Genomic DNA, 24,628 nt, shown 5'->3' on the forward strand with positions numbered 1-24,628 from the left:
CCCCTTACCCCTGGGGTGTCCAAGCTCAGACATTTGAATTAACAGAGTGACGTACATGATCAGAAAAAGAGACAAGGGACGAGTATAAATTCAATTTCATGTCAATATGAAGTTGTTTGAAATATGAATAGCCAGTAGAGGGCAGTCTTCATCTATCTATGACTAAAAAGATCTTTGGGAAACTTTGCATGGACAGAAATAGCAGAGAGTTGAGGAACAGAACGTTTCTACCTGTTCTTCATGAGTCTACCACATCTCTCTCTTTCTGTTTCACAAGGACAGGTGTCTGTTTAACTTCTTAAATGGTCATTTGCATGATGTTAATGCTTCACTGCTCCTCACAGTTTTAAGTTCAGTAAATCTCTGTATGTAGATTAATGTCAGACAGACATTTCATATCAACTTTCCACTCCTGATAAAAATATGTTTTTCCATTAAAGTTGCCCTCAGTGTGCTGAGAGCAGAGAAATCATTTCCATAATGAGGAGGCTTTGCATCGTCAGCTGATCCTCCCGTGAACTGAGAAGGTTTATAGTCCTGTGAGTTCAACACTGCAGGACTCACATCTGTCAGTCAGCAGAAACCACCAGCACCATGACTCTCATCACCATCCTCATCTGGACGCTGGCCTGCTGCTGTTTCACAGGTTCCTTCACTCAGCAACATTTCAAACATCATGTGCTGCCTTTCCTCTCCTTTATTTCTGCTGATAAATGAATGATCTGTTTTTGTGTTTAGGATGCAGCGGTCAGGTGACTGTGACTCAGCCTGCAGTAAAGACATCTGCTCCAGGATCCACCGTCACTCTCACCTGTAAAACCAACAGAGATGTTTACCACTATTCTTCGGATGGTCATTATATGTTCTGGTATGAACAGAAATCTGGACAGCCTCCAAAGCTCCTGATAAAATTTGGGAGCACACGTGAATCAGACACGGAAACTCGGTTTAGTGGCAGTGGAAGCGGCTCTGACTTCTCTATGACCATCACTGGACTGAAGGCTGAAGATGCAGCAGTTTATTACTGTCAGAGTTATCATTGGATAAACAGTGCTGCTGTGTTGACACAGTGATTTGTAGTCGTACAAAAACCTCCCTCAGTCAGACTGCAGAGACACTGAGCTGTTACAGCAGGAACCGACTGCAGCTGCTGAAGAGGAAGAGATTCTGACACAGACCACTGAACACAGAGCTGACAGGAACCTCACCAAGCACTAAAACACATTAGCACTAACATGTCTCTTTCTCACTTATTGTGATAGATTTAGTAAAAATTCTTATAAAATATGAAATTACTTTGAAATGTTATAAATCAACAGAAGAGTTGTTTTATATTTTTATCAACTATATCTGTCATGATCTTTGTTTTGTTTCTGTTTTGAAGTGTTTTCCCCTCTTGTGTCATGTTTAGTTTCACTTCCTGTTTGCGTTTCCCTCCTGTGTCTGATTATGTCATTTGTGTTCACTTGTTGCTCCTGTGTTTTTCCTCCCCTCTCCAAATGTGTCTTGTCTTGTGATTACCATTGTGATTTTAGTCTCTGTTGCCCTTTTGTCTCTTTTTCGGTTGTCGTCGTTTCCCACCTGGTCTTGTCCATGCTACCTGCCTCCCTTTGTTTTACTGCACTTGGGTCCTGTTTCCCCAACCCTGACAATATCCCTTCTTTGGTCACACATTTTGAAACAAGTATTTGCATGTTTCATTTTCAGATACCACAGAAATAAAAACAACCTACATTCACTGAAGCGCAGAACACATATTTGAAGCTAAGACTGCTTGTAGTTTACTTCAGTGTGCACGTCAGTACATTTTACAGGAATATATTTTTACCAGCCAATTAAACTCCACTAAGACAACATCACTTAAGTGGATTAGCGTCCTGCTGCAGCTGCAGAGGGTTGGTGAAGAGACTCTGAGGAGGATAACTGGTCCAGTGAACACAACAGTCATCAAGCAGAACCACAATGATTCCAAGTAAAGCTGAAACACACTCACACTCACTCTACAATACACTGATTCAACTATATTATTGTCATTCAATTCAGTCTCCTTGTGAGTGAGCTGGGAAAGTTAGATTCTTGTTGAACTTTGGAAATTATATCAAAACATAATTAACAGTTTCTTTATGAACGGCTGTCTCAAAGGAATTGATGATATTACCACGGTCCAAACATACGCAACAAAATGTAAATCATTTAGTCCTCATTTAAAAAAAGAATGGTTTAGACACACAATGTAGTAATTTATACTCCACTTTTTCAAAGTTATCATCATTTATATTAATATAATACCAGGTTTAATACTGAAGATGTAAATATGTATTTTCCACAATAAAAATAAATACAAAGACACTGGCTCATTTTAATCAACATTTTTATTTGATGATGGTTTAATGTTCATGCCACGTTTTAGATGAATGATGAGTTTCTCTTGGAGTGAAACAAATAGAGTTCAGTTTAACTTGTAAGCTGATGAACATAAAGGAGAATATGCAGGATGTGAGGATCAGAAAGCAACACTAAAACACTGAATAGAGACAACCTTGCAGGAACCTGTGAGCAGAGGAGATGTGTATCTTCATGAAGATCTCTATCAAAGAAGCCGCATCCTTTCCAGACACTTAAGTGGGTTAGCGATGCCTAGAGTAGTACAGGGATGTTCCTTCATTGGAGTCTAGACACACAGAGAGTGAGTCCTGATGAGCTTAGTGGAAGGAAGCGTATACGCACTGCATTTTATGAGATCTGGAGTTGAATCAAATGGAGGAGGGTTACGTTCTGCTTCTAAATGACAACTGACAGTAGCAGAGAAAGGAACCATTTTAATGTTTCACTAAAACTAAATGATAAATCACAGAGAACATGGCATCATCTGATTGGTTTAAAGGGGCCCTATGAGTGACTTCACTAAGTAACACTAGCGTTTCTCTTGGCTAGCTCTCCAACACATTGTACATGATAAGTGGGGGGACTATCTTTAAGAGGTTGACCAATCACAACAGAGCTGGCCAGCCAACCAATCAGAGCAGAAATGAGCACAATAGGACCCCTTTAACTGAAAGAATGAACACCAAAAGTATTCCGTAAAGGAATCATTTTCAACAACCCCTCTGATATTTTCATTTGAATCTTTTTTATTATAAAACATATTGACTATCGCCACTTTAATGATTTCTCTGTGGAAATATTGTTCAAGTCATGGATTAATGTTGTTGGATCAGTTTCAGGTGACGTAGGCAGACATTGTCTAAGGGAGAAAGCTCCTGGATGTGTTCCCAGGTCAGCATGCACGTTGTGACGGCAGCAGACCCAGGTCGACTACAGATTTAACATGACAGGCAAACATCACACGAGAGGAGACAGAAATATAAAGGGCAGTTTATTACAATGGCATGAAATGATTTCTGTGAAATTATATCCAACATTTTTACATTTTCCTTATTCTACAATTCCTATATTTTACTTCCACTTGTAAATAAATCAGATTCAACCTTTTAGAGATTTGATTCTGCTAATATCAGAGCAAAAATGTAGACCAGGAATGCCAGGAAATATTTGTCTCATATCAGTGCAAACAGACACCGCTCTCCTCGTCGGCCTGCAGGTTTTAATTTCATTTAAGGTTGCATCTCTGGGCCAATAAGGCATAACATGCCAATTTAAATGCCAAGTGCTGACGTAAAGGCCTCTCAGTGCACGCCCTGATCCCTGAGCAGACAACACATCCTAACGTCATTGTAAGATCAACGAGCAAAGAGTCAGCACATGTCTTGAACTTTAAGGACTGATGCTGGTGTCTTACCTCCGGCCTCTGCCATCTGGTAATCCTACCGATACAGTGTACTCTTTAACTCCTCACTCATAGCATGTTGAGTAAAACCCAACATTACTCTGTATTTAGAAAGAAACAATTGTATGACATCAAAACGAGAAGCTTTTATCTTGGATTCCTCTTATTTATTACTCCTTATAAATATATTTTGTCCCGTGAGTAAGTGTCATCTACTGAATAAAAGATCCTTTCCAATAAAAACATGTTTTGTCCCTAAAATCTCTGACCTATAGGCCTATGCTCACTTGGTACCTTTGAAAGGTGTTTTAAGATTCCTGAATAAAAGCCAATTGCAGTAATGTGATTTTGCTGCACAACAGACTCCTTACCTGAGTCAAACATGTACAGCTGAATCTCTGCTGTTTTCTCTAGTGAATAAAAAGTGCGCTCCTCAACCTTGCGTTAGCGCTTGGCGAGTAGGTCCCAATCTACGATTTCTTCTTATTAAGCTAGAATAAAGATAAATGCTTTTAGCTCATTTTCAATTTCATGTTTTTAAAAAAGCTGGTTATGTTGTCAATATGAATTAAGTCACTACTAAATAATCGGGTTGATTTGCGGGCAGGTAGTAATAACTCATAATGAGCTATGAGTGTGCGAGCTAAATTGTGCTGAGACTCATGAATAAGCCTGCGTAGCAGTGGAGGAGCTTGTGTTAGCATGGGATAGGGATAATCCTTTTAAGCAAAGCTCTGCTACGAAGGAGTCAGTTAACACTTCCTCTCTCATTCTGGATGAGCTCCCCAGTGTGAGACAGGATCCAGATTTGATCAGATCCCCTGGTTGTCCTCCGCCTCGGATCCTTTGGGTTACATATTGATCTACCTCACTCACTCAATCAGGAAATTCGGATACCTGCAGTCACTGCAGCGGTGGAGGCGAGGGCCTGCTGGGATACGGGCCGAGCCTGAAGATGATGGAATGGTTGAAAAAGTTTTTGAAGTGCATGTTTTCAGCCAAAGTCAGGGCGTATGTGAAGGACTACTGCAAGAGGAATGGCCTGCTGACACTCTCTGTGTTTGCCGTAGTGACGGGCTGCGTGCTTGGATTTGTCCTCAGGACGTTTAACCTGTCCACACAGGTATGGAAAAATAGAAAATAAAAGGAGGCATTGGATGTCTCTGACTACCATTTGATATCATTACATTGGTAGAAAATGGTGTGCTGGTTGTATCACAACAACTCAACATTCAGGGTGTGAAGTCAGACAGTGTGCTCGTCTCACTTCTCTTTTTAAAGCATGTTATGTAATCGTGTGAGTGAAAGCAGATAGGTGCAGTACAGCAGGTATAACAGGGAAGGTGTTGGAAGAATTACAAATAGTTAAAAATGCATGAATAAATAGATGTACATCAACATTGGTTCACCTGAACACTTGTATTTGTGAGGTGTTTGCTGTTTTTATCTTGGAGGTTTCTAAAACATACTGCACACCACCTGCTCAGCACCAGACATAAAGCAAACAAATTTAGCAGCGGCCTCTTAAAAAATACAGAATATTTAACAGCCAAAGAGAAAAAAATATTCCTTCTGTAGGTGGTGGATAAAAAACAGAGCTTAATATTGTAATACAATTCCTCATGTGGTCAAACAAATACTCAATGTACTACTCTGATGTGTAAATGTGCATCAATTTGCTTAAAGTTTGCCTCAAAGGGTAATTTTGTATTTACAGCTCATTTGTTTTATTAATGACTGCAAAAAAAAAGTGTATGTATATTATATTTATGGTAAAACTCTATTAAATATAATATATTTTAATTTCTCTTATCAGATCATGTAGACATGTTTAAATGTCTGTTTCAAAGCTACACGTTATCGGGACATTGTGTTGTCTAAGCTGATCTAAATGGAGGTAGCTTATGTGTTTTGGCAAAGACTTCGATGATTAGAGTCCAGGCTGCTCAGCACTGTATCTGTGTGAGCTGGCAAAACACAGTATGCTGAGCAAAAGACAAATATGTGAAACACAGACAACAAATTGCAACAAAGGAACAGCTAATCTGAGTTTTTTTAGGCATGTTATTAGATATAATATTGAACCATTATTGAGCTTTTGAACAGATCTTATCACGTGCGTTAAACTCAAGCGAATTGACAAAATATTTCAAAAATCCTGGTGATTGATTTAAATGCAAACCAAAGTTATTTGGTCCTTGCTGTTCTAGAAATATTGTTTGCTACAGGTGTTTCTCTCTCACACAGGCTAAGATCTACTTTTCCTTCCCCGGAGAACTTCTGATGAGGATGTTAAAGATGTTGATTCTGCCACTAATCACCTCCAGGTAAGAAAAGTCCTCACGTATGTTAGGCCTGATATGATTGCAAACAGAATTAAATTTAAATGAAATTTGAATTAAAGCTGGGTAAACTTCTCACCCAATTATGAAAATGCATTACCCCTTCTAAAACTGCTAAACACTAAAAACTTTCCATACAAAATGTTCTGAAAATAGTACATTCTTAATTTTTAGATCTACATTTTATTGTATACATATTGTTTGGTTTAAGAATAATTATAATATTGATGTTTGTACCTGAAGTTCTGTTCTAAAATTAAAAAAATAGGAGTAAAACAACAACAACAACAAAAAATATATATATATAATAGTATAAATTGGTCAAGATCTCTGTTCAATTCAAGTGATTAACATGAGAAACCACAATCTTAAAACTGCTACATAAGAGCCAAACCTAAAAACTGGAACATTGTCATTCAAAAAACTAAATCAGTGAACATCATTAAGCATAATACTGCAAAATAAGAATGCTACAACCATTACAAGTCTCTACATGAGCAGGACACAACACTGTTGGCCCATTTTCTCAGACTGAATAAGGGTTCACCAGGTGAAAACCACCCCCAAATTCAATCAGTTTATTGGAACAAAGTTTGACTGCCTTCGCCTCGCTACATACAGTAAGCGTTTCTATAGAGGTTTTTATAGAGGTTGGCGCCCAGAAACGTGCGAACAAAGCTAAATAAAAATAAAAAACGCAGGTGGGAGACAGGTTCACTAAAGACTCTTCCACACAGTTCTAGTGGGTGATAAGTGATGATAAAGAGGGATTATTTATCATAGTCTTTTAGGGAAATGCTACTCATCGTACCTTTAAGAAAATAGGCAAAATATCAAGTTCAAGACTCATTACATTTTTGCCAGGTGACAATTAAGTTTTGGTGAGCTCGCACAACACAAACAACAAACAGTGACAACTTTTGGACACAGAAAAAAATCAACCCTTTGTGACCCTCCAACCAGCAAATGTTTAATACTTTCAACTTTCAGTGATCAAATGTATTTATCATCTAACTTCTATTGCAACAATAGGCAGATCGCACTCATTGATGAACTGTTTTTGAAATACTGAAGACAAACCAAATCCATACAACTCTTTCAATTCATAGTTTTAAATTGAGTTAAGAATAATAAGTATTTCACAGTTTACACCAGGGTTAATTAGAGACATTTTGTTTTACTACCTAGTCTTATGTCCGGCCTGTCAGCCATGGACACGAAGGCAAGCGGTCGGCTGGGTGTCCTGACCATCACCTACTACCTGTGGACAACCTTCATCGCCGTCATCGTCGGCATTGTGCTGGTGCTCGTCATTCACCCGGGCACGGGCACAGAGAAAGATGGCCACCATGCAAGTTCAGGGCCTGTTATGACCTCCGCTGATGCACTGCTGGACCTCATCAGGTAAAAATAAAAAATCTCTTTTTGACCAAGTGAACATTATGCTGGAAAGGCTGTCATTCAAACATTGACCTTACTTAAGTGCCTTTAATCTACGATTCCCTACTCGCTCTATATGCTGCTCTGTACCTGACCTCTGACATGATTCAATAAGTCCTCCATAATAAACAAAGGTTTGCAGCCATGTAAGGAAATCTTTGAGAATGAGTTTAGGCACAGCAATGTTCTGAGCTAAATTCTAACGTCAGCATGCTAACATGCTCACAATGACAATGTAACAGTGGAAAGTACAGATGAATTAAGAGTCATCCTGTTAGCACCAGGAATATGTGCACAATACGTATGGCAATCCATCAAATAGGTGTTGAGGTATTTCAGTCTGGTCCACAATACAGGCCCTAAATACTGACCGGCTGGTAGAAGGGCTAAAAATATAAGAACGTCTCTTCCAAGATGTTCTTCCTCGTTACGAGAGCAGATTGTAGGACTGTGCGGCAATCTGTCAAAATAAACAAATCAGGCTGTACTTGTAAACAGATTTCCTTCCATTTGTTGCGTGTTCCTAAGCTGACTTCCGACTAGAAACATTGGGAACAGAGTGACTTACTGGGGGCCTCTGTTATTTTTAGAAAAGGTGTGAGGACTGGAAACGTATTGCCCACCTTCACTTCGTCAATTAGATGGAGATAATTACCCTCTTGGTAAAGACTTTACAGGAAATTCCAGATTTTCTACTCAATCTTGTTAGTATTGTCTTCCAGGATGAGGATTTGCTTTGTAATACCATTTAACACCAGTACAGAACAATTAAATCCTATACAGACCCACTTTTGACCCCTTGCTTCCTCACGAACAGGAAGCTCCCTGATCACAAAATATCAAAGGATCAGTTTTCGAGTCATGGTAACCAAAAATAAAGCTTTCAAAACAAAACAATGTTAAGTCTGAAATCATGAAATTTTCCCGAGATAAGCAACCTTAAAAATGTGGTTTATTGGGAAATTAAGTAAACTCCAAAAGTTCTAATAAAAAAAATAAAATAGAAGCAAATTAGAATCAATTATTACAGTTGATTACAGCGATCAAAATCTGCATCTAGAGCTTTTTGTTAAAATGGGGAGACATCTCGATATTCAATTAATAAAGAATGTCCTTGTTACACAGGTGCAGCGTAACTCTTACGAGGCAGGTCGGCTAAGAATAGGGAGACACTTAATTGTGTTTATCTGTTAATCCAGCACTTTCTCAGAAGGTCCTTGTGCCGTGTTACGCTGTGTAAGACAGGGACTGTAGTCTGGCGTGTGTCCTCAGGCTTACTGCAGGTCCATTCAAGTCAAAGGTCCACTAATACCTCCTTCTTAAACCTAAGTATTATTAGTGAGCTGTGGCTGGTGTGTATGTGATGCTGTAAGCCAAAGGTCAGGTATACATTTCAGTCCTCTTACGTCTTTGACAAGCTTTCTGCCTGGGTTCAGTGTCATTGACGTATGCTGTTTTAATACAGTCCCTGCTCATGATGCTGGCTGTCCGCATGAACCTTACAGCACTGTGAAAGCTTTGTGTGTTGCGTGGTGTGCATCCGCCTCCGCAATTTGCTTGTTGTGTAGCTAAAATGACCCATATAGAGAGAAAGGTCAGAATAATAATAGGTTATTTCTAATTTCCTAGTATATATGGTCTTTTCTTGAATGAAGACTCCTTGTTTTAGCACATTTGAATTTCTCTTAAAGCATTAATTGAGTTGATCAAACACTTACTGCAACCATTTCCAAGATGATCAATTATTTATTTTAATTAATCATAGTTTGTAATTAGCTATACACTAGCCATGCTGGAAGTCCAACTGTTTATTCCCATACAGACATGACGTGACATATTTGTCTGTATGTTATCTTTTATAGAAACATGATCCCGTCAAATCTCATTGAAGCAACTTTTCAGCAGGTGAGTGGAGGAAAAGTTCTGAGTCGAATTGTATTTTGACGTCAATGTCACATGTAAACAATTTTCTGTGGTTGTTTCATCCAAACTCCAGTACCGAACGGACCTCGTACCTATTGTACAGAACTCGGATGTAAAAGACTCTCAAGCAAACTTTGTGTATGTCATGCCTGACTATCACAACCCTCAACTCGGACACCCGGTCTTTCTGGAAATCACGCCCGCGCCAGACATCAAGTACAAAATCGTCCCCAGTACCAGCAAGGGCATGAACGTGCTGGGGATCGTCATCTTCTCCGCCACCATGGGTAAGGCAATCACACAGCTGAGAATATCACAGAAACATCTCAAAACCTGATCATCCTCATTTATCTCAGTAAAATCCTAATTGTACTGTTGTCTCATAGGTCAATCTCAGTAAAAGGTTTATAAAATGTAACAAATGGCTCCAATGATTGTTGATAAATATATTGGTAATGAGTCATAAGTATTAATTGCAATTGCAACTTTACGGTTGCCAGGTAAAATCCCCTTTGACTGTGGTTTGTCCTACATGACACATTTAGCTCATTAAACATTTAGATTTAAAGAGTAAACGCAGGTAATATTGAAGAAATGTACTGAGAGTTTCAAAAGTAAATGTAGTAATAATGCAGATAAATGATCCCCTATATGATCATCTTTTTCCAGATTCTATGTAAACAGCTTGTGGTCTGGGATGTTGAATTTTAAATAACTTTACACACATTGGTCGTGCAGTCTGATGGTATTTTTCGGAGGCTCACACAATAAATGTGAAGGGACATGAGAGCTGCTGTAAAATCTTTATGGTTTCACTTTATTTTCTAATCAAAATAATATTTCTGTGATTGGATACTTCACAGTTATTTCATGTTTAATATATATATGGAAATAAATGAGTGATAACAGCTGTTTGATAAATGAAGTGATATAATAAGTTACAATATTTCTCACTAAAATCTTTAGGAGAATCATTTTGAAGCAGTCATTTTATTTATTATTTTGTGTAAAATCTTAAGTCAGTTTAAAGTAGCCTAAAATAAAATAACTGAAATCAGTTCAATGATGAAATAGATGTACTGTTGCATTACACAAGAACAGTTGGTAATTATTTATGAACCTTTTTTAGGGGTAAATTGAAAGACAGCGATACCATAACCGCTATCTTAAAAACTGGAATGTGTTGTTTCAGGTCTTCTGCTGGGGAAGATGGGAGAACGCGGAGCACCGTTGGTCAATGTGTGCCAGTGCGTCAACGAGTGCGTCATGAAGATTATCAACGCTGCGATGTGGTACGTTTGTACTCTCTCTGTCTCTTACGTGCACACACACACACACACACACACACACACACACACACACACACACACACACACACACACACACACACACACACACACACACACACACACACACACACACACACACACACACACACACACACACAGAGATGCAAACAAACACACATATTTATAAAACTGATTATGTCTAAAAACAAGTCTCACGGCGGCTCGAGAGAATCGTTGCTGCTTTTCACAGGAGGTCCACTTTCTCCCATTCAGAGTATTAGCGAGCTCGGGCACTGATACTGGAGGATAAGACTCACAGTCAGTGAAAGGGGTCGGATAGGGTCAGGCCAGTCCAGGTCCTCACACCATAAATCAGAAAACCTTTTTTTAACGGCCTGGTTTTGTGCACAGGGGGATTTTCCAAATTAATAGAGAAGAGAGCATTCCCCCTTAAATGTTGACTTGTCTTATTTGTGGCATGATCCGACATAATACGTGTCGAAAAGCAGGTTGAGTTTCGTTGAGGTTCTCGAGGCTCTGCCATGGATGGTATTTAAGAAGTGGACATAGCCAGCATTGATTCACCAATTGGTTTGTGAACAGAAGCTTTGAAACCTCAAATTTGCATCTTGGCTTTTTGGAACCAGACGTGACACAATATAGAGGAATAAAGTACATGGAAATGCCAACATTTTTAGGCTACGGAAATATTGAAGTAACGTATATCAACCGAAAAAGCTCTGTGAAAGGGTCAAAAACTAGAAAAGTAGAAACGACCTATATTACTCTGTGGAAGCAACCTGTCAATCAGAACGTAACCATGCCTAAAGCAGATCCTATTTATCATGTATTTTAGTCCAAATAGGATCATCATTTAAAGAAAAATAAACAGGACTTGAAACTGCGATTGAGGCCATAAACTTTGTGCAACCAGACGAATAGCCCCTTGCTTTGGCCTTCTGTAGCCTTTTTATTTATGGTAACAAAAAATATGATAACGTCTAAGTGGGCACATTGCTGAAGTAAATGTAGTTGTGATTGAGACAATAAACATATTGGAAAACAGTTTACTGAGGCCATTAGTCAAGTGAGATGGCCTATCATTTACTCATAGACTTTTACAAAATAGTGGATCAGCTCCCTGCTGCCCATGCTAAAAAAAAAAGAAAGACAAATAATAATGATCTAACCTCCTTGCAGGTACTTCCCCTTCGGCATTGTATTCCTTGTGGCCGGGAAGATCCTGGACATGCACGACCCGGCCCACCTGGGAGAGAAGCTGGGCATGTACTTCATCACGGTCCTCTCCGGCTTGTTCGTGCACGGCCTCATCCTGCTGCCTCTCTTCTACTTCTTCTTCACCCGCAAAAACCCCTTCGCCTACATCAGAGGGCTGCTGCAGGCCCTTGTCATTGCACTGGCCACGTCATCCAGGTAAGGTTGTTTTAAAATCGTAAAACATTCGCACCATAAGTTCTGGTTGGTCATGTTTGTGATTGGTTCTCTGCAGCTCAGCCACATTGCCCATCACCATGAAGTGTCTCCTGGAGAACTGTGGAGTAGACCGGCAGATTGCTCGCTTCGTGCTGCCAGTGGGAGCTACCATCAACATGGACGGGACGGCCCTGTACGAGGCAGTGGCGGCCATCTTTATTGCTCAGGTCAATGAGTATGACTTGGACTTTGGCCAGCTGGTCACTATCAGGTGAGAAGAAACACTAAGCTCATTATCCTCGCATCGGAAGTGCCGAGAACCATTTTTCATCCCTTACAAACACAGTGCTGGAAGAAGTACTCAGATCCTTTATTAAAGAAAAAGTACAAATACCATGGTCTTAAAATACCCCACTAAAAGTAACAGATTTCAAAATGTTATTTCAGTAAAAGTACAAAAGAACTAGCATCCAAATACACTTTAAAAAAGTTAAAGCTAAATGTACTTCAAGTATCGCAAGTAAATAGCTCATTATGCAGAATGGATATTTTCACTATGGTTATTATACAAACCTGTAATGTAAATAGTAGAAATACTGTGGAGATAACAGTGCTGCATTTTACCACATCAGCATGTCATGTGATTTTAAATGCACAAAGTTAGTGTGAGGGTTAAAATAAAGTAAAGAGTAAAAAGTATAATATTCACCTCTGAAATGTAAGAAAAGCACAAATATGTCAAACAACTACTTAAGTACAATACTGGAGTAAATGTACTTTGCACCATTGCTTACACACCACTCTTGTCTCATCAGTATCACGGCAACAGCCGCCAGCATCGGGGCGGCTGGGATACCTCAAGCCGGTCTGGTTACCATGGTGATCGTCTTGACGTCTGTGGGGTTGCCGCCTGCCGACATCTCGCTGATTGTGGCCATCGATTGGGTCCTGTGAGTTCCACACAAATGGTTTTACTAATGAAAATGAATAAACACAGAGCACTACAGAGTCTTAAAGTAGAAATTGGGACAATGTGCAAACTTTTGTTATCTTTTATTCTCAGGGATCGGTTCAGGACGATGATCAACGTTCTCGGTGATGCCTTAGCTGCTGGGATTATGGCTCATTTATGTAAGAAGGACTTTGAGAGAGCAGCTTCTACTGTTGCTGTACCTGATCCCACTCCTAATGCCAGTAATGGAGGCGGCCCACACCGGGTAAGAGGACAATTTAGATTTCTCTGAGGTTAAAGTACATGAGAGGATTTTAAACCTTGGACAGCTTCATTTGGCTTCTTGAGTTTTTCTTTTTAATGTTAAAGTAGAAAACTATTAAGGACACATTTGGGGAAAACAAGAGTCTACAGTGCTTTGAGCTAAATAATAGGGTCATCATACATGCTCCCAATGGCAGAGGTGACATCCTAAAGATAAGCAGGTATGTTTACAATATTGCGTACAGAGCAATGAAATCGGCATAGTTGAAGAGGTCCATGTGGATAAGTGAATTATTTCATAATTCACTTACAAACTTAAGAAAGACCACTTACTATTTGTTTTAAATAAACAAACCATGATCCTTGTAAGACACCATAAGATGTATGAGGACTTCTTAGGCTGATATATCAATTATTTTGCAGGATTCTTTTCATAAAGCAAACTAATACAGACACATATAAAAAAATGTATCTCATGATGGCGCTAGTTGTTTAGTAAAATGGCTAATAACTTAGCTAATGTCATGGCCTTTTCCAAAAGTGGGCTTGAATGCAGTTAAAGTAACTTGCTACGGCTGGAGCAATTTCTCATGTTTCTTTTTATTGGTCATTTGTTTGTGTTATGTGGCTTTTTAAACTTCAACATATTTCTTAAAGTCAATGTACTTTTTGAAAATAAAACCATGTTAACTAACTGTAGTCACTGTTTCTCCTCAGAGAGACACAGTAATCTCTTTTGGTAATCAGAGCGTGGCCATGTCGGATGCTCCTCTGATCACACACCGCTGCGATTACGTGTACGAGGTGGATGGAGAGACTGTGCTGGAGAGACCCGTGGCCTGCTACAACCTCTGCCACGTCTGAGACACGTTCACAGGACGGACAGCCAGGGATACTGCCTTCTAAAGCACACATTAACCTTTTTGGGTCAAAGGAACTTCCAACATCCTGTTCGGTTTCTCTGCAGAATGAAACCAACGTTTGAGTAATGAGGTGTCAGGGTTTAGCGGCTTTACTGGATTTTGCCTGTGCCATGCCGAAAACAAAAAAAACCTTTAATACTTGATATACTGTGTTTTTCCATTCAGTTTTGAAACCGAGGAAATGCATGAAGTGTCACGTTGAACCTAAACCGCTCTTAGGTAGGCAGGATAATGGGTTGCAACAACATACATTTAAGGGATATTAGTCAGTCAGCAGTAACAGTTAGACATTCACGGTAGGCCTGTCCTAATGAAGTATGATCAAGGTTTTAAGTTGCCTTAACATGATCTCAGTTTTGACAATAATTCTGAGAGCTCGAAAGACTTGAAAGTTAACAAAAACTGAGCAAATGTTTGTCATTGAAGTGAACCTTTATGTTAGACAAGGTATTTGTATTGATAGATTTTAAAGCAACATTAATGTAAAACAATATTTACATCAGCCTAGTGAGATCACTTGTGTTTTTTTTATACCAATGCTTTTAATCTTCTGTTTTCTATTAAAACTGGACCTACAAAATCATTTCATTCTCCACTTTCTTCACTAAAGTTGTGCCTTTATGTTCCTATTAGGTGAGGAGAAAGCTGATACCTCGCGAAATGCTGTAGAATATGTACTCAGTGTTTATGGCAGAGTCGGTTAAGATAAGATTAGATAAGATTCAACTTTATTGTCATTGCACAGAGTACAAGTACTAGGACAACGAAATGCCGTCTCTGCATTTGACCCATCCTAGTGTTAGGAGCAGTGGGCTGCCATTATGTACGGTGCCCGGGGAGCAGTGTAGGTAACCAGTGTCTTGCTCAGGGACACCACGGTGGCACTTGGTCTTTCGGGGACTTGAACTGGTGACCTTCCAGTTCCCAGGCCAAGCCCCTATGGACTTCGCCACCACCGCAAAAAGTAAATGTATCCAGACATGTTGCCCCCATCTGGTCTCAAAAGGTAATAACTTGTGTTCAGTTGTATGAGGCATGCTGATAAGAAACATAGGAAATAAAATAAAGTGCAAGTGTGCATAGTTTTGGTCAGGGAAACCACTTACAACAAATAAGAAATAATGTTCTAGACAGACTTTTGTTTCATTTCTGAAAAGCCACCATGTTTTTATTGAAATGATCCAATGTTAGAAGACATTAAATGGACTTCTACTTAGTGCCCTTAAAACCAAGACAACAAAAATCCAGTCAAAACAGTTGAATAAGTAACAAGTATGAACACATACATTGTCAAATAAATATGTGCGCCTCCTCTGATGTGAAATACACCATTCCCACTTATAAATTAAGGCGGAACGCAGTTTATTCAGACTGCCCCTAAAACAAATGTGCTTGCATGAATCACGCAATTCCAACTAAAACTGCTGAAAAAACTAAGCAGTAACAAACGTCAGTAGAAAAAAAGAAATTATTTTTTTTAAAAGACGACGGTCCAAGACTACATCAACTTTCTATTAACCGCTTTGAGCAAGTCACAAAATATTGCACAAAGTTAAGGATTGTGACACGAAAATAACAAACGAATACAAATTTTTAAAAAGCACTTTTAAGAGTGAAATCTGAAGCTTGTTAAGGGAATACTCTTTTCAGATTGTGTACATTAATGAGGCATAAAATGACGTGTCGGGGGGATTATTAATGAAAAAGGTTTCTAAGTGATTCCTATAATGTGAGCAGGTATTGTTCCCTAAAAACCAAGATCACCATATATCAAAGACGAGCTTTGATTTGCTGATCTTACCTAAATGGAAGATATAATAAGTGTTGTACTGAGCGGGTGAACAAAGCTCACTATTTAACAGTAATCCCACTTGGTGCTTTAGGTCAAAGCCTCAGTTTTCTTCACTACACATACTGGATTTTTTAAAGAATTGACAGTGAAAGTAGTTTTGTTGTGCATTGGTTGTGTTCAAGCTAACCAATGCAATTTAAACTTACTGTAAAGTTCCTGATGAACTCGTCATACGAGAGAGAATATTTGTATAACTCACACCTTCTGAAAAGCAAACTAACGCAAAAGGGACAGCTTACATTTACAGACCACGTTAATATTCCGCGGTTTAAAAGTTGCTTCATGAAATGTCTTTAGGACCTTCCTTTGAGTGTCTGTGTACAGGTTAAATCATATTTTTAAGCAACTTCCATTGGTCCTTATAATGTTTCTTACATTTTTTTAAAGCCGTCTCGGAGGTTTAAAAGCCTCCAGAGGAAACACTTTCTGTAACAGCTTTCATCAACACTGCAGATTTGGTACGAGAAAAATAATAGAACAAAACTCAAACCAAATCTTTAAAAAAGGTTAATTAAAAAAAGGAAAAACAAACAAAACAAAACTTCCGGCAAAAAGAAATAAAATTTAATGGTTTATGTTCAAAGTGAAACTACCAAAACAAAGAAGGAAGAAAAGAAAGCAAATGAAAAAGGAGATAATTAACAAAGGCCATTCATGTTCTCCAAACTTGAGATAAAACAAGTTTGTAATTTACATTGTAACAAATAAAAAGTCTTTGCCTTTAGAAAGAAAAAATATCCAAAACAAAAACAAAACAGAACGGCATACTGAGTCAAAGTGATGATGTGTGTCAGACATACCATAGTACCTTTTCAAAACAAACTTCAAAATAAAAAACAAGGTATACATTTACCTTAAATCTGCTCAGAAAACTTGATTTTCTGCAGTAATAGGATCAAATCTCTCCCTGCCTTTGGTCCATCTTATTTTCATACTCATTGACTTGGGTTCATATTCAACAGGATTCTCCTGAAATGCAACTTAGATAATAAAAAGACACTTAACGCGGGGATAACAACACAGAAACATTTCCCTCCAGAGTTAGTCGTGTTTAAAATTGTTAAACTGGTAGGAGGATGAGCAAAATTCCTGGATTCACATCAAAAAGACTGATATTCATAGTAACCCAAAGCAGATAAGTTAAAAGTGCTTTGCTCTTAGATTGACTCGAGACAGTGGGTAGTACTGTAGGTCTGCACTTCCACTGGATAATCATTTAAGGCTTCTAGCTCTACTTATGACGAGGAACCAGAACAGAGCACTGCTTCCCAAACGAGACAACCACTGGCTAAGGGCAAGAAAATGTCTGTCACATTTTTTTTTTGGGACTCAATCATCCACAGACATGTCATGGCAACACTTTGAGTACAATTTGTGGGACATTCCTTATTTTTTAGTGCACTGCTCAGAACCGTTTGCCGGCCCCCTTTATCTAGTCCCCACAGTTAAACATGCAACACATACGGACAGTATTTTTAGATAATTTTCAAAAAGTTATCCGAGGGAATCAGGGGATTTTACCCTACCCACCCCCCCACTAAACATTAAAACTACTGAGTGTCTCTCAAGCCTCAAGCGTGAGTATAAAAAGATGGGGGAAAAAAAGCTTCAACACTCTTTTAGACAAGTACAAAGGTGCAGAAGAGTGAACATCTCGTTTAACTCTGAATACACTAAAAACCAACAGATGTGCCAGACTTTGAAAACTCAATACTTCTGTTCTCTGCTATAACAGCCTGGCGCAGGGCACCTCCATCTCTCCTCTACACCCGATTGTCCCGCTCTCTTTACTTGTGGCCCTTGCTGGTCTTAAAGGACACTTGCAGCATCTTGTCTCCGAGCCGGTAGCCGTTCAGGCTGGCGATGGCCATGGCCGCCTCCTCGTAGTTGGACATGGTGACGAAGCCGAAGCCCTTGCACTTGTTGGTGTTGAAGTCTCGGATCACCTTGACGTTGGTGACGGCGCCGAATGGGCCGAACATCTGCCAGAGGATGCTCTCGTCGGCGTCCTGGCCCAGGTTGTAGATGAAGATGCACCAGCCGGAGTTGGAGTTCCCGGGGACACTGACGTTCCCCACACCGCTCATGTGATCAACGCCCATGGGGGAAAACCTGGAAACGGGAAAGTTTAGAGTACTTGTGGATTCAACAATAACTCTGAACTCAAAAAGACTACTTCTTTAATTGTACAATGACCCGTTTATGTAAACAAACACCAGAGTTCTGGAACACAAAAGACTACATTGGCTCTCTTGTTATATGACTGAAGTCTCTGCTAGTGTTAAGCTATTTTCAAATGCTCATCTCATAGGTTCTGATGTTAACAGAAAAACCAAGCAATGGCAGCCTCAATGTACTGAGTGTATGCAAACATCAACAACTTTCTCTCACCTAAAGCGCTGTGCCTGGTGGTGCACGGGCCCCCCGAAGCGCCGGGACTGGTTGTGGTAGAGCTGAGAGATGATCTGCGTGTTCTTCACCTGGTTTGGGTTGGCGGCAAACTTCACTGTGATTGGCTCAGCGGCTCCGGGTGGTTTTTGCCCATTCAGAGTTTTGACGGCTTCCTCTGCCTCCGCCCGCTTGTCAAACCTGATGAAGGCCACCCCGCGGGAAGCGCCTGGGAACAAGAGAGCGGGTGGTGACTGTCTGTTCTGACGGACAGCATATCGAGGCGGGTTTATGTTACTGAGAAGAGTAGGTAAAAGTAAGGAGTTTATTCACCTGTCGTACCTGTGGCCTGGTCAACAAGCACACGAGAGTTAATGATGTGTCCAAAACGTGAAAACATATCCTCCACATCCTTCTGGGTCATGGACTTTGGCAGGCCGCTGATGTACAGGTTGGCATCCTTTATGGTATCAGAGCTGGGCCGTGCGTATGAAACCTAGCAACAGGAAGCAACAATTTCCAGATTAAAACTCTACTTTTACACATGAACAAAAACAAGTAACAAAAAAAACTAGTCAAAGTACAATGATACACAAATCTAATAACATTTACTTTTAGTGTTTTTTTGGGATTCACAGCAGCAATTATCAGTATTTCTAAATCACAAATCGACTATTCAAGTTTTGGTCTATTCATTAAAACTTTTCTACTATGAAAGAAAACTAAATACAATAATCTGCGCAGATGTTTTAGGTATATTCACTCTGAGCAAAAAATGAAAAGCATAAAAAAACATTACAGCAACAAAAAATGGTTCTTTTTAAGGAACTAAATACATTGAATTTGACAGAAAGTGTCGAATAAAATAAAAACTTAACAGACATGTCGGGTAGGGCAGTAAGTGAGCTGTAAAAGCAGAATCCCTTCCTCGCGCTGACATGTACTAGCTAGTTAGCGGACAGCACAGGAGCCACAGGAGTTATATGACATGACATCTTTGGTTTGAGAATTGTAGAACACCTTATTGCACGTTACCTTGATAGTTTTGGACTGTAGCCTTAGTCCATTCAGTGTACTGATAGCTCTGTCTGCATCACTAGGGTTAAGATAGTTAACAAATCCGTACCCTAAACTGTGGCCTAGAGAAAAAAAAAGGAAAACAATAAAATAAAACAAAAAAACGTTGTAAAGTTTTAAAAAAAAGTCTGCAAACAAATAAATATTTAAAAACAAAAACAAATCTGAACATTGCATGGTAGTTTAAACAAACAAACAAACAAAGAGACTCTCTACAGGACTGGTTGGGATAAATAAAACTAAGATTCTAAGTCTATGGTGGCAAAAAAACTGAGAAAAATACTTCCCAACTCTAACAGAAACCCATTTTTGGATATTTTATGTTAAAAATAACATAATAAAAGTCTCTGAGGACAGAGGAGCCAGAAAGCACTCCTTTGGTAGATATCCTGCCAATAACTTTCATTTGTAATTGAGTGATGGGCCAATATTATCTTTAAGGTATAAAGCTGGACCTGGACCACCACTGCCATATTGAGAGGGAGTAACCATATTTTTTCCCATAAAAAACCTAAATCTTGTGTTTAAGCGTCCTTCTGGTCTGTCACAGGTCTTATCGCTTCAGAGAGTAGCATACCTGCGACTTTGTCTCGAATCAGCTTGGCGGACTCCACCTCTCCGATGCTGCTGAAGAGGCTCCGCAGCTCGTCCTGCGACATGCTCTGAGGCAGGTAGTTCACGATCAGGTTGGTCTTGGAGTCCTTCCCCTCGTCCCCTCCCATGTGGTCTTCGTAACCGTTCGACATGTCATACACCTCCTGCAGATCGGCCAGGTGGGTCGCAAAAAAACACAAAACAAGGTAAGTACACATTAGCTGATAATTACTCAACGGTAAAACCAGTATAACCAGTTGACATGTTGTCATTGTTTTACAGAAACCTGCTTTTACGAATGTTTTAAAAAATCTGGGTTTTTCCTAAACCGGGTAAAAAGGGAGCTGTGCCCTCATACCAAAAGGCTGATTCTCCCTGTATAAACTCTAATGCCAGAAAACGATATTTATTTTTGTCAAAAACTGTATAATTACTCCAAAAATATGAAAATCGTGTCAAATAGACCGGCAGAGGCAGCTGTTTTCACAGAGCTGCGAATAAATAAGGGATGGATGTCCGGTGGGTCTGCCGGTGGACAGGCAGCAGCAGCATACACTGAAACTGTGATTTCTGAATGAAATTGTTTCTTTTACTGTCCTTTTGTCTGAGGAGGAAGTAAAGAAACCATAACTGAGGATTTATTTGAGGGGCAATACATGTCTCAGCAGCTTTAAGACAGGAAGAAACTATTACTTTTCGCTTTGCTCTAATGCATTATTTTAGCCGGAAGGGGGCGGGGCTGTAATCTTGGACAGAAGTGATGTTAGCACTCTAAAAAAAAACCTTTCTTTGCTGGTGGTGAAATAAAACAAGACATTGCTCTAGAAATCTATAGTGAGGAATCTTCACGTTTTTCAACAGACTGGTAGTAACAAGAAAATATACCTTCAATAAAATATCTTAACATGAAATTGTTTCCTGGCTGTCAAGATGATGTTTACGGTTCATCTCCTAAAAAGTAAGACAATGTGTCGGAAGTCGTAAAAACAAAAATTCAACAAAAAGGGGACTGGAGACTAAATTTGGTTCCTGTACAAAAGAAGTCCCTACTCCATGAGTGGTTCGTTCCCGAGCCTTTACATCCCCCTCTTAATGGTCTTTGATTATAGAGTCCCAACAAAGTGAAAACACATGTTTTTTTGTTCTTTCCTTTAAATATTTCACTCGCACATCACATATTTAAACCTTCATTAGTTTAGTTTGCATTTAAGGAGTCTAAAGCATACGCTGCGCACAGAATGTGTGTGTGTGTGTAACGCAATTGCAGCTGAGAGGGAGAGAGCATGAAGTCAGCAGTACTTTTACAGATGCAGTGTGTGCATCAACCCACTGTGACCGACTTGAGCGCTTGTCATAACCATTTTTTCCGCCGTGTAATTACAGTTTTTAACGCAGGAGGAAACCAGGGGTTGAAGCTTTAAGGGCCACACAATGGTTACTAATTATATTACAAAAGCATGTGACAGGATTTCAGCTGCAAGTCTGTGGTTAACACTAAGCCTCCTTGAAATTTAACCAAGGGAATGCTTTGCATGAGTTTTACATTTGAAAAGCTGACTTTTTAAACCCAGATGATCTCAGTCACATGTCAGTCTGCAGTCTAATCTGAAAACAACTTCATATTACTTTTAAAAAGTTGCTTCTGCTGTCTGTTCTGCGGACACATTTGCTGGTATCTGAAAAGGAATCAGGCCTGAAAAGGAAGCCAAGCTAGCGGTCAACCTGACAGAGGTCCATTCATGCAAGAGAAGAGCTGCGATTGTGTATTCTGTTGGGTTAGATACACCAGGCGGGAGGATGAATGAGAGTCCTGTAATAAACCAGTAAACATGGGCAAAGCTGGTGGGAGCTGGCCTGCAATTTCTCTTTATGTTATCTCATTTCAATCATCAGCCATTAGTTCCAGCAAACTAAAAGAGATCACTGTTTATAGTCGACACATCCTTCGCACAAATTTGTGACAGGACAGTCCAATTTTCAGTGGGATTTGAAACGTGTATTGTTCTTTTCCTAAGCTGAATAGTAATGAAACCCTAAATGATCATAATTATTGAAAATAAATATCCTACTAAACAAAACACAGTGGGATTACAGTGTTGGTCATATTGTTTAGTTGTAATTCACAATGTCACATACTGCAGTGTACTCACTTTCATGTACTTTATGTGTCCTCTACGAACTGCCATGAAGACACTTCACTGCTCCAGAGGCTAAAGACAAAATCAAACAACTTGATCAACAAAGAAGTGAGCATATGTGATGTTTTAAAATCACAACATTAAAACACTATTATTTCAGAAATAAATAAACACCTCACCACAAGGTTGTCAACTCTTGAGGGGGGGTTTACTGATTAATCACAACCAGTGTTACTGCATGCTTACATGGTTTCCTGGGTGTTGCCAAGTTTAAATGGCTGAAGGAAGACACTTAACTAACTGTATTTTAAAAATGAGGCATATAACCTCTACATTTGCTGAACCACAGTGTGATCATGGTTAAAATAAAGGACGGGCACTTTACATACTTTAATAATTGTGGAGAAAAATGTTTGGGTCTGCACAGTTAGGGCTCATTTTAAGGGAATACAAAAATAAATATAATTGCTCTCCAATGAATCAACCATACTCATGTTATTAAGTAACTGGCAAGGCCTAGTGGAAAATAGGTTCGCAAGCATTTGTCTTGCACATCCAGGGAAAGAGGCGTGTCCGATTTAAGCTGTGGTAATGAGGGTTTGGACGTAAAGTATTCTGCTAAGTATAGTGGAAATATCAGCTAATGTTTCACAACTTAACCTTCTCTAACGCGGGTTAGTAACCTTAGCATGGGCAGCAGCTAGAGCTGTCAGAAAATCGGATAATATTTCTCCATTGCTGCGAACGGACGACATTTCCTTCACGTTAACGTCACATCTTTGACCATAACAATGACTGACACTAAACATACTAACCACGTGGATTAAGGTTGTCGTCTGCATGCACAAAACACTCTTTGTCTTTGACCGTGCATTTCTTATTATTTCTTACAGCTTGAGTTGTTCTTCTACTCGGAAACGTGCAGAGGCCTGATTAGCATTAGCAAGCAAACCAGCTCCACGCTCACTCCCTCCTCTGATGAGTAAACATGTGTACACCCAGGTTCGACAACAACACGTCACAATGTTACCATTTTACTAAATATAAAAAACAGATAGGCTCAAATGGGAGGTATCGTGTATATGTTTCGTGGCTGTGTCTTGCCGGTAAGCTAACGTAAAGCACCGTGGTCCTATTTTGGAGAGCGCGGATGAATGCGTGTGTATCCCCGCGCTTAAACCCCAGCGGCCTGCTGCTAACAGGCCACGGACGCTAACGTTAGCATAGCATCGGCCCCAAGAGCTGCATGGCACTCATTGGCTCACAAAAACACAGCGAAATAAAAGAAAATGCAGGTGAAAAACATGCTGCAAAATTTAAGCATTACCAGCTTTTGGGGGTAATGTTGTTGTTTCTGCTCCTTTCTTCTATTTAGTCCTTTTTCTTTGCGACGTTCACTTCACTCCAAGACAATATCACGTAGTGGAGAAGAAACGGGGGAAGGAAGCAGCTACGTGACAAAGCCCGCCACGCCCACTCACGTCCCACCACGCCTCTGCAGAAGAAGCGTGGTCAACAACATCCATACCGTCAACATCAGTAACTGTGGCCTTTATTAAAATACGATTAATACCCGAAGGGAAATTCAGGAGATAAGCAGCAACAGAGTAAGAGTGAAATACAGGACAATACAGATAAGAGTTCACAAATTGATTAAAGAAACTGTTAAAACAAGAAATCCCAACAACAATGTTAAACGTTGATCAGTTTAATAAACATATACACATATTTGATTTAGGATTGTGATATGGTTGTAATAAGAAAATACATACTGTAGCTTATAATTATTTTCTTATTAATGTATTATATGAATGTATTCTCATTATTATCCTGCTAAATAATCAATAACTCACCTTAATTTGTTCTATCGTTCTGTTTTTTTAAAATACATTTTTCCAGTTAAACTGTATTGTTTTCTTTGACAAGAAAACCTGTTTTTCTTGCTTTTGTTGAACATTTTCAAGACCATACTGTAACAGCATGTTCGAAATTTAGAATTTTTAGAGTTGTAGAATTGATAGGAAGCAGATTTTCTTCTTAGTGTAAAACAAAACAAATCCATTTATCTTAAATAAGATCATCTTAAATTACAAAACTCCAGTTGCAAAATAAATGGTCAACATGCACTGTGAATAAAGCTACACAATGTGTTGCTGTCATACAGCTCCGAAAAAAATGTAAATACAAATCCACATTTTTCTTAAATCTTTATCTCTACATGTATG

The 24,628-nt window shown here is 39.3% G+C and overlaps 2 protein-coding genes and 1 gene segment (V, D, J or C); 2 read left to right on the forward strand and 1 right to left on the reverse strand.

Annotated features, from left to right (window-relative positions):
* The first annotated feature begins 479 nt into the window (after nt 1–479).
* Nucleotides 480–24,628, forward strand: part of LOC134881813 (Ig kappa chain V-III region MOPC 63-like) — a 30,691-nt gene continuing 6,542 nt past the window's right edge. Inside the window, 2 exon segments of the V gene segment in view lie at nt 480–646; nt 739–1,060. Coding sequence covers nt 595–646; nt 739–1,060 — 374 coding nt within the window.
* Nucleotides 4,558–14,937, forward strand: slc1a8b (solute carrier family 1 member 8b). 3 transcript variants are annotated; one of them, XM_063909374.1, is made up of 11 exons: nt 4,558–4,910; nt 6,035–6,114; nt 7,318–7,533; nt 9,432–9,474; nt 9,566–9,779; nt 10,685–10,784; nt 11,982–12,215; nt 12,292–12,486; nt 13,031–13,165; nt 13,279–13,432; nt 14,149–14,937. In XM_063909374.1, the coding sequence occupies exons 1-11, from the start codon at nt 4,743–4,745 to the stop codon at nt 14,293–14,295; spliced, it is 1,686 nt and encodes a 561-aa protein (XP_063765444.1). In that variant the 5' UTR covers nt 4,558–4,742; the 3' UTR covers nt 14,296–14,937. The 3 variants fall into 3 exon arrangements, with proteins under 3 accessions (XP_063765444.1, XP_063765446.1, XP_063765445.1); XM_063909376.1 differs by lacking the exon at nt 4,558–4,910 and adding an exon at nt 5,737–5,903; XM_063909375.1 differs by lacking the exon at nt 4,558–4,910 and adding an exon at nt 5,767–5,948.
* elavl1a (ELAV like RNA binding protein 1a) lies at nt 15,497–23,883 on the reverse strand. 6 transcript variants are annotated; one of them, XM_063909379.1, is made up of 7 exons: nt 23,731–23,883; nt 22,415–22,475; nt 20,249–20,440; nt 19,630–19,733; nt 18,937–19,090; nt 18,598–18,823; nt 15,497–18,318 (listed from the first exon to the last, which is right to left on the reverse strand). In XM_063909379.1, the coding sequence occupies exons 2-7, from the start codon at nt 22,449–22,451 to the stop codon at nt 17,994–17,996; spliced, it is 1,038 nt and encodes a 345-aa protein (XP_063765449.1). In that variant the 5' UTR covers nt 22,452–22,475; nt 23,731–23,883; the 3' UTR covers nt 15,497–17,993. The 6 variants fall into 6 exon arrangements, with proteins under 6 accessions (XP_063765449.1, XP_063765448.1, XP_063765451.1 ...); XM_063909378.1 differs by having other exon boundaries at nt 18,928–19,090; XM_063909381.1 differs by having other exon boundaries at nt 20,249–20,429; nt 22,416–22,475; nt 23,731–23,882.

This window comes from Eleginops maclovinus, chromosome 19 (genome assembly GCF_036324505.1).
Source record: "Eleginops maclovinus isolate JMC-PN-2008 ecotype Puerto Natales chromosome 19, JC_Emac_rtc_rv5, whole genome shotgun sequence".
NCBI lineage: Eukaryota > Metazoa > Chordata > Actinopteri > Perciformes > Eleginopidae > Eleginops > Eleginops maclovinus.